This window comes from Lissotriton helveticus, chromosome 5_1 (assembly GCF_964261635.1).
Source record: "Lissotriton helveticus chromosome 5_1, aLisHel1.1, whole genome shotgun sequence".
Taxonomy (NCBI): Eukaryota; Metazoa; Chordata; class Amphibia; order Caudata; family Salamandridae; genus Lissotriton; species Lissotriton helveticus.
In genome coordinates, this window is record NC_136065.1 from 1,788,607,491 (window position 1) to 1,788,622,348 (window position 14,858).

The 14,858-nt window shown below is 48.2% G+C and overlaps 1 protein-coding gene across 2 annotated transcripts in view; it reads right to left on the reverse strand.

Moving 5' to 3' along the window:
- TLK2 (tousled like kinase 2) overlaps positions 1 to 14,858 on the reverse strand; it is a 1,564,653-nt gene that overhangs the window by 118,462 nt on the left and 1,431,333 nt on the right. For both annotated transcript variants that reach the window (XM_078645098.1, XM_078645097.1), the window contains one exon: positions 599 to 710. In XM_078645098.1, the coding sequence (XP_078501224.1) occupies positions 599 to 710 (112 nt within the window). The remainder of the gene's footprint in view (positions 1 to 598; positions 711 to 14,858) is intronic.

Below are 14,858 nucleotides of genomic sequence, written 5' to 3' on the forward strand. Positions count from 1 at the left end.
AGACAAGAACGGAAGTCAGCACACGCCAAGGTGTGTTGAAATGTATATTTAAAAAAAAAAAAATTACCTTTAAGACGGATGCCGTCTCGCTGCTTCTCCAGAAAGCAGCCAGGCTCCCCAGAGCCAATCACAACCCTGCAATGCAGCGTTGTGATTGGTCTGAGCGCCATGGTTCAGTCCTCAGAAAGGGACTGGTGGCCTTTGCATGTTCCTCACCAGGCTGTGCATTACAGACTGGTGGGGAACATGACTGTTTGGCCGAGCAAGCAGTTATGTGCACTTGGAGTTGTCAAACCACTTCTCCCCTATGACCCCAGCCCCGCCCCGCCTCAACCAAGCCCCATAATCAAAGTTATTATCATTTTATGTTTTTCTGCTCTTCGAGCAGTGGGGCAATGCTCCTCCGCCTTAGAGGAGGAGACGTCCTTGCTGCGATATTCCTCTGCATGAACTGAGGACCTGTCAAATAATAAAAGTGTATGAATATTAGGTTGAAAAATTAAAATAATGAACTTAACGAAGGTACTATACAATTTGATTATGCATTAAATACCCAGAACTATATAGTAACAAATTTGGTGCTATGTTTACTGCTTACCTTTCGACCATAAAGACATTGGTAAAAAATTACTCCTAGTGACCACACATCAACTTTATTGGAAATCTTTGGAGGTTCCTTGCCAACCACAAAACATTCTGGGGGTAAATACCTGATACAAAGGAAATGAAAAATCAATAGTTAGTCTATTAAGCAATCAAATAATTATCTTTTTTTAAATCTCCACACAGTTATTTATTCAAGCATACCCCAAAGGCCAACGTGGCAAACTTGATGATGGCATTGGGCGTTTGTTGTACAATGCAATTAAAAGGATACTTCTTCTAATCTGAACATCCTTTAACTTGGGGAAACATGTGAATAATACACCTAAAGAACAGATGTAGTAATACTAATGCTTTTTCAGGTTTACTGTCAATAATATTGTAGAACAGATAACGTTTTTTTAAGAATTGGTGCTAAGACAACAAGCACCACCTAGAGAAAAACACTATAGGTGGCAAAGAAGGAATGGTTTCTTACCTGTAATTCCAGTTCTCTCTTAGGGGAATCTCCACTGAAGTGATAAGCACCGAATAGTCCAGCACTTTTCATAATATATCTTCTTATGCGTAGATAGATCAATCATGTAGTTTTTATACAGCACACAGCTACTATGCTCAGTGCCCTGTGCTAAAGCGTTGTTAACCACTGGTAAAAAGAAGTTACTTAGAGGACCAGACTGAACAGACAGGTTTTAAGACTACGTTTGAAGGAGGCTTCATCTTTAGTGCCACACAGGTAGAGGGGAAGGGCATTCCAGCCAGAGGCAGCAAGAGCAGAGAATGAGGTGCCTCCCCTTTTCTTCCTATTAATATCTGCACAACAGCCAACAAAACAACTAAGGAGCTCAGAATTCATGCTGGATGGAAATGTTTAAGACTATTGGCCAGGTAGCAAGGACCTGACCTGTAAAAGGCTCTAAGGGCCAACACAAGCCCCTCGAAGTGAACTCTCTCATGTACTGGCAACCAGTGCAATTCTGTAAGGTGTATATGAATGGGGGTGTTTTCCAGAGATTTAGAATGAGCCAGGTCGTAGCGTTCTGCACCAGCTGGAGTTTCTTAAATTGGTACATGGGCTACCCTAGTACAGAGTGTTAGCGTAGTCCTGCCGAGAGGGTATACGGGCATCAGAACAAAAACTAACCTAAGATGGCCAAAGCATGTTCCTACCACACTGCCCACCTGGGAGCTGAAGGATAATTTATTGTCGAACTTCATACCGAGGTTGTGTACAGCTGTGGCAGGGGTAGGAGGAGCAAAACAAAGCCAAAATGTACCGTTCCAGGAAGGGGGAGTGATGCTGAAGACTAGTATTTTGGTTTTACTGATGTTGCACTGAGGACTTCTCAGGCACATCCACTGAAATACTGCTGAGGCACACATTTCAAATCTGGTCGGGGCAATGGGAATATCACTGTTCTAAGTTATAAGTATCTCTGTGTCGTAGGCGTAGGATACCACCTGCAAGCCAAAGGATCCCATAACGACTGCCAAAGGAGTCATATACACATTAAAAAGCATTGGGCTAAGGGCAGAGCTCTGAAGAACACCACATTTTAAAGGTTTGGAGTTGGATACATAAGGCAGTATCCATTTTGACTGACATCTGTCCAAAAGAATAGAGCCAAAGCAGGCCAAGGGAGCCCCACCTATACCAATATCTTTGAGTCGTTGCAGGAGGATTGGGTGGGAGACTGTACTGAATGTACAGCCGTTAGATCTAGAAGCAGTGGGGTAACTTGCTTTCCTTTATCCCCAGCCAATTTGATGGTATCAGAGACCTCTACCAGAGTAGATTTTGTGATGTATCTCGGGCAGAAGCCCGATTGAGATGGATACAGTGTAGGAAAGAGCCTGTTTCTGACCTGGTCACATGCACTTTTTGCCTGGTATTTGATGCAATTTAGACCGAAGTGCACTGGGTTCCTGCTAACTAGGTCACCAGTGTTCTTTCCTTAAAACAAGGTAACTGTTTAATTGTTCCCCAATTGACAAAACCATTAGTACAGCTGTAAGGCCCTAATAAATGGTACCCCTGGTACCTTAGGAATGTGTACTACAGAGGGTCCCTAAGGGTTGGAGCATGTATTGTGCCACCCTAAGGGACCCACCACCAAACGTATGCAGAATGCCATTGCAGGCTACGTGAAATGGTGCAGACAAATGTGAAAACATGACATGACACACACCGTGTGCCATGCCCACAGACACTGCATGCAATATATCACCCCTGCTGCAGGACTTATTGCCCTGAGACAAAGTTCATTATATTACATGTGAGGACATATCTGCATGAGCATATATGCTCTTGTGCTGTTTGGTTGAATTGCTAGATAGTACAAGAGAACAGTCAGTCATCTTAAGTATATGTTAGCTTCTATAACCCTATAAGCAAGCTAGAATCTGCCAAAACATTTCTGGCAGGAATCCCTAGGATTCAGCGACAAAGAACTTGAGGAAGATCGTTAGCATTCCTGGGTTCAACAGAATGGAATCAGCTTCCACTGGAACGGAGGACCACAAGCAATTCAGCGTTGTTAAAAAATAAACTGAAAACCTGTTTTTTGTGCAAGCCTAAGCCCTTCACAGCCGACTTTGCTACTTTCTGCAATGGGACACTCCTTGGAGTAGATGTGCGCAATACAAATAGCCTATCATATCATTTCATGTACGGAGCACTGGTCATTACATGTTCCACAGCTACATGATGGCTTAGCTGAAACATATTGTGTTTGGTATCAAACACCTTGTCTTAATAAATCCATACTGATGCCAGTAGTGGATTTATTAAAACATGCATGCATCCAGAGGGCATCTTAGAGAGAAACAGACATGTTTCTGATCACCTGCAGGTGAGAGCCCGTGCTCTCTGAGACCAGAAACAATGCCTGCTCTGGATGAAGTTGTTCACACCTCCAGCAGGATGGCTAGGAAATCTGCATACTAAGGCAAGGGATTTCAAAGCCCGTACCTCCTTTGATATGCGACCAGGCTTCCCTCAGACCTGGAAGATACCATCTCCTGCCATGAGGCCCATTGGCACCAGGACAAGCAGGAAATTAGCTATGCAAGCAGGCGTGTTTCACTACCAGGCCAGTCACACCCCTAGGATGGGATGCCTGAGGAGCTTAGCATGCTCCAGGAGGTCAGATCAGTTGGCCTACCAGGTGTGAAGACACCAGGACCAACCGGAGCAGCCCTGCACCAATTCCCAGGGAACCGGACCCCTTGCAGCAACCAAAGCTTTTTGAAGTCCAATACGGACTCCAACGCTGAAACGACCAGCCAACAAGGGACATCAGCATTGCAAACACCAGCACCGAGAGTGTCTCAGCTGTCCAGTTTTGGCCCCTATGCAGGTCTAACCGAGAACTCCAAGTGTCCTTGATGCACGGATCCAGCAGCGAAAACTCTCTGCACTCAAGCTCCCTGGCCCAGGTGCACAACAACCTACTGTGCTCCATTGCTCCCACGACCCCCACAAACTGAGCACACCTTTGGGAGGTCCCGGACTTGTCCACAAGACCCCATCTGCAGCCTGTTTCGAGGTGGCCCCCCTTTTGCCTATGGTGTGGCGTGCATGGTTACCAACTCGTCCAGAACCTCTGCACCCGGACACACCAGGGCAGGTAAACTCAAACTGCTGGTGGTACTTTGGACCATGGCCCCCTAGCACCATAAGTCCTAATTGAGACCTCCGAAATACACTTGTAAGTATATGTAAGGATTATATGTTTGTTCCCCCATAGGAAAGCATTACCACTTAAAACGCATTTGTGGTACAGTTTTACTTAGCTGTAAAAATTGATATCTCGAAAAGTACTTATCCAATTACGATGTTCTTGTTGTTCAAATATATATAAAATACCTGATATTTTTCTAAAATTGGTCTTGTTTCATCTTGAGTGTGTCTCTCATTTATTGACTATGTGTTAAATCAAATGCTTAACACTATTCTCGATAAGCCTAAACTGCTTGCCCACACTACGACAAAAGAGAGCATTCAGGATTATTAATTGAAGCCTGTAAGCCAATAAGGGCTGTCTGGACTTTCTACATAGTGTATCTTGTTTTGGTATACTACAAACAAAGCCATCTTCCTACAAGCAGCAACTGATAGGAATCCAAATATCTGAACAACTGGACATTGATCAGTTTCCCAAGAATATATGACAAGGCCGGCAGTAGTGATATGGGCCTGTAATTGTCTGGGATAGACTTATCGGCAGAATGTTTTTTCTGCAGAGGAATCAGCATAGATTTTTTCCCCAACAACTATGCACGGTGGAATGAAGAAAGGAGTCATCTGAGAGAGTTGATAATGGAATTAATGGCCACATGACTGGCCACCAAATCTGAACAGGGCAAGGATCATCTGGGGAATCTGATTCACAGGATTTCAGCAGAGTCCTCCAGTGAAATGGTTGCAAATTCTGTCAAGGACCAGGAGCGAGTGTTTAAAGCTGTCGAAGATTGGTTCCCAAAACAGTTTGTATGTGATGTTTTACCGGATCCTGGTACATTAAAGCAGCAACAATGCCCTTGATCTTGTTATGGAAGAAATCAAAGAGCTTTGTGCTTTATTTAGGGGAGGCCTCAAGGGGCTATGATAAGGCGCTAAGGTTAGAAGATTTCTTAGCAATCTTAAAAACCTCTCTAGATTTATTGCCAGACACAGCAATTTCACTGGTTAAGAAATTCACTTGGGCTCTCTTTATTACTTGGTGGTGAATATGACTCGTTATTTCGCATACCATTACTTTGCAGCTTTTTACTACTAAGTTTTTACTTAGCAATTACCATTACTACGCAAGTTTTTAGTTCGCATACCTTTACATTGCAAGTGTAAACTAAAAACTTGCCTAGTAATGAAAACAGATATTTACCCCAACACTACACTAAATACTAAATACAAATAAACTAGCCTACACACATCAAACTTTAAAACACTACCCAAACCCCCAAACACTACCCAAACCCCCAAACACTACCCTACACTACCCTAAACCCTAAAACACTACCCACGGCACAACCCTCCCCCGATCCCCAGTCCTGTCCCTACACCCAAACACTACCCTGCACAACAACCCCACACTACCCTAAACCCTACAACAATACCCTACACTAACACCACAACACTACCCTAAAACACAACCCCCAGCACGACCCAGCCCCTACCCCCAGTCCGTTGCCTACACCGAAACACTACCCTTCACGCCCCTCAGACACTACACTAAACCCAAATACACTACTCTACACTACACAAACACAACTACACTACCCTAAAACACTACACCCAGCACGACCCTGCCCCTATCCCCAGTCCTGTCCCTACTCCCAAATACTACCCTTCATGACCCCCCACACTACCCAAAACCCAAATACACTACTCTACACAAACACAATTACACTACCCTAAACCCTAAATCACTACACCTAGAACAACCCTCCCCTTCCCCCAGCCCGCTCCCTACACTCAATCACTACCCTGCACGACCCCCCAACACTACCCTAAACCCTAAAACACTACCCTACACAACACCACTACCCTAAACCACTACCCCCTGCACGACCCCCCAACACTACCCTAAACCCTAAAACACTACCCCCAGCACAACCCTGCCCCTACTCCCAGTCCTTTCCTACACTGAAATACTACTCTTCACGCCCCTCCGACACTACAATAAACCCAAATACACTACCCTAAAGCCTAAAAAACTACCCCCAGCACGACCCAGCCCCTATCCACAGTCCTGTCCCTACTCCCAAATACTACCCTTCACAACCCCCAACACTACCCTAAACCCAAATACACTACTCTACACAAACACAACTACACTACCCTAAAACCTAAAACACTACCCCCAGCACGACCCTGCCCCTATCCCCAGTCCTGTCCCTACTCCCAAACACTACCCTTCACAACCCTCGACACTACCCTAAACCCAAATACACTACTCTACCCTAAAACATAAAACACTACACCCAGCACAACCCTGGCCAACCACCAGCACAACCCTTCCCTTACCCCGTCCCTACTCCCAAACACTACCCTTCACGACCCCCGACACTACCCTAACCTCAAATACACTACTCTACAATACACAAACACAACTACACTACCCTAAAACATAAAACACTACACCCAGCACAACCCTGTACCTACCCCCAGTCCTGTCCCTACTCCCAAACACTACCCTTCACGACCCCGACACTACCCAAAACCCAAATACACTACACAAACACAACTACACTACCCTAAAACCTAAAAACTACCCCCTGCACGCCCCTCCCCCTACGACAACGCCCCCAGCTTACCTCTCCCGACGTCCTCCACGTAGGTGAGGAACCCTATGCAGGACTATGTTGCGCTCATGGCCCCCTCACTCCATGACGACAGGGGGGCGGGGGTGAGGGGTGCGGGCTGCGCTCCCTATCCCTGAGCCCAGGAGTCGGATGTTGCGTCGGAGCTGGCAGAACAGGAGGAGGTATGGGGGGGAAGGGGGTGATTAAGGCAGTGCCCTTAGTTTTACCTCGATGCTCCCTATGTCTCTCAATGTTCCAGCATCTCCCATCCAGGGTAGTCCGCATTCAAGATTGACGAGTCCTGTCTGCCGCCCTGAAGGGGGCCGCAAGCGTTAGGCCCTGAGCCCGGGAGTCGGATGTTGCGTCGGAGCTGGCAGAAGAGGCCTTGAATCGAGGGTGGGTGGTGGGTTCCTGTGAACGCTCATCCGGGTCAGCCTTAACAGCTCTGCTTCCTGCACGCCATTGTTTTATCCATTACAAGGCATGTGTAGTGACAACGCACGTGATGTAACAATTTGCGAAGTAAAGGCTACGCAGTGTTACATCGCATGCGTTGTAATGCTTGCAAAGTAATGGTATGCGGAGTAAAGCCTCCGTAGTAATGGGTGATCACCCATGGTGGTAGATATGTAGCTTCTTTTTGCTAAGTTTCTTGACAACGGGTACGTAAAGGTTACAACAAAACCTTTCAAGTCTTTTACATTGTTAGCGCATTTTCCCAAGCTCCCCACTGAACCAAGGAGCCGAGGGGAGTCTTAGGAGGCTAGACCATGTCTTAGTGGGTGCAACCATGTCTGCCATCTGCCAAGACAGAACCATATTTGCTTTCTGATAGCATAACAGAATGCAAGATACTGTCCACCAAGATAGGGACTGTTTGGACATGACTAGACCTGCATGGACTCGGCCAAAGTTTATAAATAATTGGTTTGACCTTACGATTTCTAAAACGTTAATACTCGCCTGACATCTAGAGAACAGAGAGTCCTTCCTGGAAGGTGTGGAAGAGTGCTGAAAAAAAGTAGGTAGGAAAATGGTTTGAATTGAATTTTGAGGAGTCCTCACAACCCCCCTAATGGAATGTAAAACTGTATATGGTTTGTGAGAAAATAACACCTTGATTTCCCTAACCCTACGTTCTGATGTGATCGCTACAGGGCAAGAGTGATGTTGCAAGGAGGATTTGTGAATGGACTCAGAAGGAGACTGCATGAGGTATGAGAGGACTATGTTGAGTTCCCAGGGAGGAGATGAGCACATTAAGGGAGGAAAAACCTTTCTCAACCCCTCTAAAAAATCTTTAACAGGAATTTTGAAAAAGGAGATTTGTCAGGGTCATTTTCTGCAGGCATTAATTGCCGCCAAATTAACTTTAATGGATGAGAATTGTAAGCCAGAGTTGGTCAGATAAAGTAAATATGGAAGAATCATATCTTTTTGACAGGTTGTTGGATTCACATTCTTGTCAGAACACCAAATACAAAATCTCTTCCATTTAAATGAATACGGTGAATGTGTTGAAAGTCGTTTAGCCTTCTTGAGATTGTTCATGCATTCTTGTGGAAGGTTCATATGCCCATAATGAACTAGCTCAGGAGCTATGCTGCCAAACTCAACTCAAAGTTTGGGGTGAACCATCTGGCCTCCGAATTTCGTGACAAGATCCAGTCTGCACAGAAGCTTCAGATGTGGACGCTCCGACATGTGGAGAAGGTCTGTGAACCACCATTGCCGGTGCGACTCCAGAGCAATCAAGATCATTCTGGTCCTGCGCCTAAGACAGTTTGATGAGAACTGACAAAATCGAGGAGATCAGAAGAAAGGCGTAGAGAAGTTTCATAGATCAGTCAACCCATATGGCATTCGCCAGTGTGCCTGGTTGCAAGTACCTAAAAGTGAAGCCTGGGCATTTTTTGTTTGCTGCGGCAGGGTATAAATCAATGAGTGGAACGTCCCACATTCTGAAAATGTTTTATACGTCATCGTTAAGGACTAATTAGTGGTTTTCCTGTAGGACTTTCCTTAGGAAGTCCGCCTGAACATTTTGAAGACCTGGTAGATGAGTTGCAGTGATCTGTAAATATCTGGCTATCATCCAATTCCAAATTCTCTGGGCTTCTTGAGATGAAGTTCTGGACCTCGTTCCTCCCACTTTCTGAGGTAGTACATTGTTGTCGTGTTGTCTGTCTGACAAGCAGGAATGTGTCCTGAAGGGTTTTCCAAGAGAGGGGGGGTGGGTCGGGGTGCACTGGGTGGGGAGAAAGTGGGAAAAAAATCTTCTGATGCCTCTTATAAACACAATTGGTACATTTTTAGTCTTTAACGGGGGAAAGGGGGAGGGTGGGGAGAAACGCGAGAATGACATAAAAATCCTGTCATGGAATGTAAATGGTCTTAGGGGGCGAGGTAGCCGAGAGAGGATACTGCAATACTTAAAAGACTGCCTGGCCCAGATCATTATTATTCAGGAGATGCACTTAACGGAGAAGGAGGGTCTAGAGTTCTTTAAGGCCAAGAAATGGATCGCCCAAGTAGTTTGTACTGCACAATCAGCTAAAACAAAGGGGGTGGCGGTCCTAGTAAAGAAGGGGGCACACATTTTTATGGAGGGTCATGTTTCAGATAAAGCAGGAAGATGGCTTGTGGCCAAACTAAAGATTCCAGGTCGTGGCTTCACTCTAGTGGGTTATTACGGGCCAAATAAAGATGATGTCTTTCCATTAGGGGAGTTAATGGCCGAACTACTATATTCTCCGGATCCAATTATAATGGCAGGGGACTTTAATGTGGTTTTAGATAGTACCCAAGATATGTCTCCTCACAGTAGGGCAATGGTAAATCCTATAATGTCAGATTTTATTAAAGAAATGATGGAACTATTGGGATCGTGCGATACTTGGCAGCAGAGGGCAGGGGCACATAAAGGTTTCACATTTTATAATAAAAAATACAGGCATTAGTCGAGGATCGGCTACTTCTTAATTGATAGCAGCGTAAGAAAATGGGTACTGCAAGTTGACCATGTGGAGGTCCATCTGTCGGATCACTCAGCGGCGATACTCAGACTGAAGATAGGAGAGGGAAGGCACCCAGTTCAGAGAGTAACTGAGATCCCGAGTAAGGAAACAGAAGAGTTTTTTTAGTTTAATCAGGGACCGGCTGCGACTGGAGTAATTTGTGATGCTTACAAAGCTTTCTCACCGGGAATACTTGGGGCATTAGCGGCAGAAAAGAGGAGACAATATCATAAGGAAGTGTCATTATTGGAAGAGGTTGTTCGCACTCTAGAAAGAGACCTGGTAAACCCCAGGGTTAATGAAGAGGCTCGGGATAGTTTGTTGCAGAGAGTTACGGAATCAAAGTCCAAACTGACTAGAATCGTCTAAGACAGGGTTAGGAAAAGGTGGGAAGTTAGTCGGTTGGCTCACTTAGAGTATAGTGAGGGATGCAGTGAGCTGTTGGCTTGGAAAGCAAAAGAAGAGCAGGTGATAAATAGGATAAACCTGGTAAAATGTGATCAGACAGGAAACCAGATTGGAGATATTAAGGGGATTGAGCAAGCTTTCCATAAGTATTACTCTAAAGTCTATAATGAAGATTTGAACACCACAGAGGAGGAGGCCAGGTTATGGTTAGGTCAAGGTTGGGCAAATCCCCTTTCATGTGAGAAAAGTAAACAGTTGAATAAGGAGATTAATCTAAGGGAGGTAGAACAGGTAGTAAGACAGGGAAAGACAGGGAAGGCGCCCAGGCCAGATGGCCTCCCACAGGAAGTCTATAAGGTCTTGGCAAAGGTGTTAACGCCCATTTTGGTTAAAAATGTCAATTACTTCTTTGTTGGAGGGTCGGTAATGCCGGCTTCATGTAAAGAGGCTAATATAACATCAATGCACAAGTTACTTACCTTCGGAAACGATATATCTGTAAAAAACAGTAGTTAGTGTTAGATTCCTTACCTTAGAATATCGGCAGGCGTCAGACTGGATCTGGAAAGTTTTGCCTAGCAGTACCCCTGCGCGTCGGTAGGCGTCGTCTGCGGCTCCGCGTCCGTCGTCAGAGTACTTAGACGCCGCCCTCAGGTGCTGACGTCAGTTCTTATACACAGCTTTTCCGCGCCAGGAACGCAGAGCCATGATAAAAACAGACGCTGGTGCCATGAAACTAGGGCCCTCAAAGGGAAGAACCTTAACCCTAGATATCGGTTCGCAGAACGGGGAGGATTGGTGGGGCGGTAAGGAATCTAACACTAACTACTGTTTCTTACAGATATATCATTACCAAAGGTAAGTAACTTGTGCATCTGAAAGAAACAGGTTAGTGTTAGATTCCTTACCTTAGAATAGATACCCCAGCAATACCAACCCCGGTGGTGGGTCTGTGAACCAATGATCACACCAGAAAGTCCTGGAGAACAGAATGGCCGAAAAAAGCCATCTCACCGGACTTGGCTGTCCAGGCAGTAGTGTCTAGCGAATGTGTGCACCGAGGCCCACGTAGCTGCCTGACAGATGTCCTGCAAGGGGACTCTTCGACCCAGGGCAGTAGTAGCCGCAGTGGCCCAAGTGGAATGGGCCCTCAGCCCAACAGGAGGCTCCTTTTTAGCCAAAGGGTAGCATACATTGATGCACAACACGACCCACCGAGAGATGGTCCGTTTGTGCACCGCCTGTCCTTTCTTAGCGCCCACGTAACCAACAAAGAGCTGGTCGTCCACCCCGAACTGGCGTGTGCGGTCCAGATAGAATGAGAGCGCACGTGTTGGGTCCAAACGGTGGAGCCTCTCTTCCTCTTTCAAGGGATGCGGAGGCGGAAAGAAGGTGGGCAAGGTGATGGACTGCCCGATGTGGAAGGCAGTGACTACCTTGGACAGGAAAGAGGGACGGGTTCTCAAGACAACTTTGTCTGGATGGACAGAAAGGAAAGGAGGTTTTGAAGAAAGAGCCTGGAGCTCACTCACTATCCTGGCAGAGGTGATGGCAACCAGGAACCAGTCTTGAGAGTGAGAAGACGAAGAGGGCAATTGTGAAGTGACTCCAAAGGAGCGCACATCAAATTGTAGGAACAAGATTCAAGTCCCACTGAGGCATCACGAAAGGAACAGGAGGAAACATGTGAGTGATGCCCAGCAAGAATCTATTTAAAACAGGGGACTTGAAAAGAGAAGGCTGATCAGGTAGTCTTAAAAGGCTGAAATGGCAGAGAGGTAGCCCTTGATAGTGCCCAGAGCAGAGCCCTGCTGGGCAAGAGAAAGAAGAAAGAGAACCTCTGAAAGGGGGGCAGAAAGGGTATCCACAGCCTTTGCTGTGCACCATGCCACAAATTTGTTCCACCTGCAGGCGTATACCGATTTTGTGGAGGGACGCCTGGCTGCCAGAATCACATCACAGACCTCAGGAGACAAATGGCCTCAACAGTCGCCGCTCAATCTCCACGCATGGAGGTGGAGACTGGACAGGTTCGGGTGGAGGACCGTCCCCTGCTGCTGCGACAGAAGGTCCTCCTGAAGAGGCAGACGAATCGGGGACCGACTGACATGCTGAGTAGCTCGGGATACCAGTATCTTCATGCCCAGTCCGGAGCCACAAGGATGACCTGGGCCCGGTCGTCCCTGATTATCTTCAACACTCTGGGCAGAAGTGGTATAGGCGGAAGGGCGTACAACAGACTGCAACTCCACTCGCGACGAAAAGCACCTATGAGCAAGTGCCGCCTTGGAAATTCCAACGCGCAGAACTGATGACATTGCACGTTCTCTTCGCTGGCGAATAGATCTAACCAAGGCTCTCCCCATCGCTGAAAGAGGCCTTGCGCCATGTCCGATCTCAGACGCCATTCGTGATCCATCATGCACTGGCGGCTGAGTTTGTCCGCCCTGGCGTTCAGGGAACCTGCCAGGTGTTGAACCACCAGGGTGACGCCCTGGTGTTCCAGCCATTGCCAGAGGCGCAGAGCCTCCCGACAAAGGGTCCACGACCCCACCCCGCCCTGTTTGTTGCAGTACCACATGGCGGTGGTGTTGTCCGTGAACACCTGCACTACACTTCCCCGGACAGAGGGAAGGAATGCCTTCAGTGCAAGTCGGATCGCCCGTAGCGCCAGAAGGTTGATATGGAGCTGGGACTCCGCCGGAGACCAGAGGCCTCTCCCATGTGGCCCCCCCCAGCCCAGGAGGGACGCATCCGTCACTACTACATGCTCCGGTTGGGGTCGGGAGAGGGATCTGCCGTTGACCCAATCTCGATCCGTGAGCCACCACTGCAACTGCCTCGCAGTGCCCTCCGACATCAGGACGTGGTCGGACAGGTTGCCCTGAAGCGGGGCCCACTGAAACTTCAGGTCCCACTGCAGAGCCCGCATCCGCCACAGTGTCAATCTGACCGAGACTCGGGATAAAGGCCGAAAGATCTGAATCAGAGCCTGAATATCTCGAACCTGCTGTTCAGGAGGATAAACACAAAACTGCGCCGAGTCCAGAACCGCTCCGATGAAGAGGAGCTTCTGAGAGGGACACAGGTGTGACTTTGGCACATTGATGGAGAACCCCAGCAGATGTAACAGGTCGGCCGTAGACTGGAGGTGGCTGACGACTGTCTGGGGCGAGCCCGCCTTCAACAACCAGTCGTCGAGATAGGGGAAGACTGACACCCCTAATGTGCGCAGATGGGCTGCGACCACCGTCATCACTTTCGTGAACACCAGAGGGGCGCTGGTAAGGCCGAAGGGGAGCACGGTAAACAAAGTTATTGCGGTCTACCGTGAACCGCAGGTAACGCCGGTAGGCCGGCAGGACGGGGATGTGAAAATATGCTTCATGCAAGTCCAACGCTACCATCCAGTCTTCTGGGTCTAGGGCAGCTAAGACCTGAGCCAAAGTCAGCATCTTGAACTTCTCCTTCCGGAGGAAGCGTAGACGTTCCGCAGGTCCAAGATAGGGTGTAGGCCCCCTTTGCCCTTCTTGGGAACCAGAAAGTAGTGGGAGTAACAACCACTCTCTACTTCTGGCCCAGGAACGCATTTGATGGCCCCCTTGGCCATGAGGGCCGTAACTTCCTCTTGCAGAAGTTGCAAGCGATCCCCCAACACGCGGTGGTACTGCGGTGACATGGCTGGAGGGGTCGCCTCGAAGGGGAGGGAGTAGCTACTTTGGACGATTTGCAGCACCCACCTGTCCGATGTGATGGAGCGCCAGTGGAGGAGGTGATGGCGAACCCTGCCTCCCAATGGCGTCGAATAGGCCTGAAAGCTCAGACTAGGAAGGCTTTGAGGCAGATGCTGCGGGGGTGGATGTGGACTGGCCTCGCCGCTGTCCCCGCCACAGCGGTTACCACGTCCGCAGCAGCGCTGGATGGTAGTCTGCGGCCCGTGGCTGGCAGGACGCGAGGGGGCACCCCTTCCTTGGCCACGAAAGGAGCGAAAGGCAGAAGTTTGCTGGCGCTGGCACGACAGGCCCAAGGACTTGCCCGTAGCCCTGGAGTCCTTGAAAACGCTCAAGCGCACTGTCTGCCTTGTCGCCAAAAGGGCAACGGCCATCAAATGGTATGTCCATGAGGGAATTCTGGACATCAGCCGAAAAGTTGGCGGACCTCAACCAGGCGTGGCGGCAAACCGCCACCGTCGTGGAAATTGCCCTGCCCAGCGAGTCCGTGGTATCCAGCCCACATCGGATAGAATACTGTGCTGCATCTCGCCCTTCTGCAAGGGCTTGAGCGAGTTTGACCCCGGCCTCCTCCGTGCAAGCTGGCAGCATGTCCGCGACCGTGTCTCACAGAGAGTGGGTATAACGGACCAAAAGGCAAGTGGTGTTGACCGACCGCAACTCCAGACTAAGTGAGTAGAACAGCTTCTTACCGAACTGCTCATACCTTTTGGATTCCCAATCAGGTGGTGCAGTCGGGAATGCTGTCTGGGAGTTAGAGGCCTGGATAACCAGGCTCTCGGGGTGGGGTGGG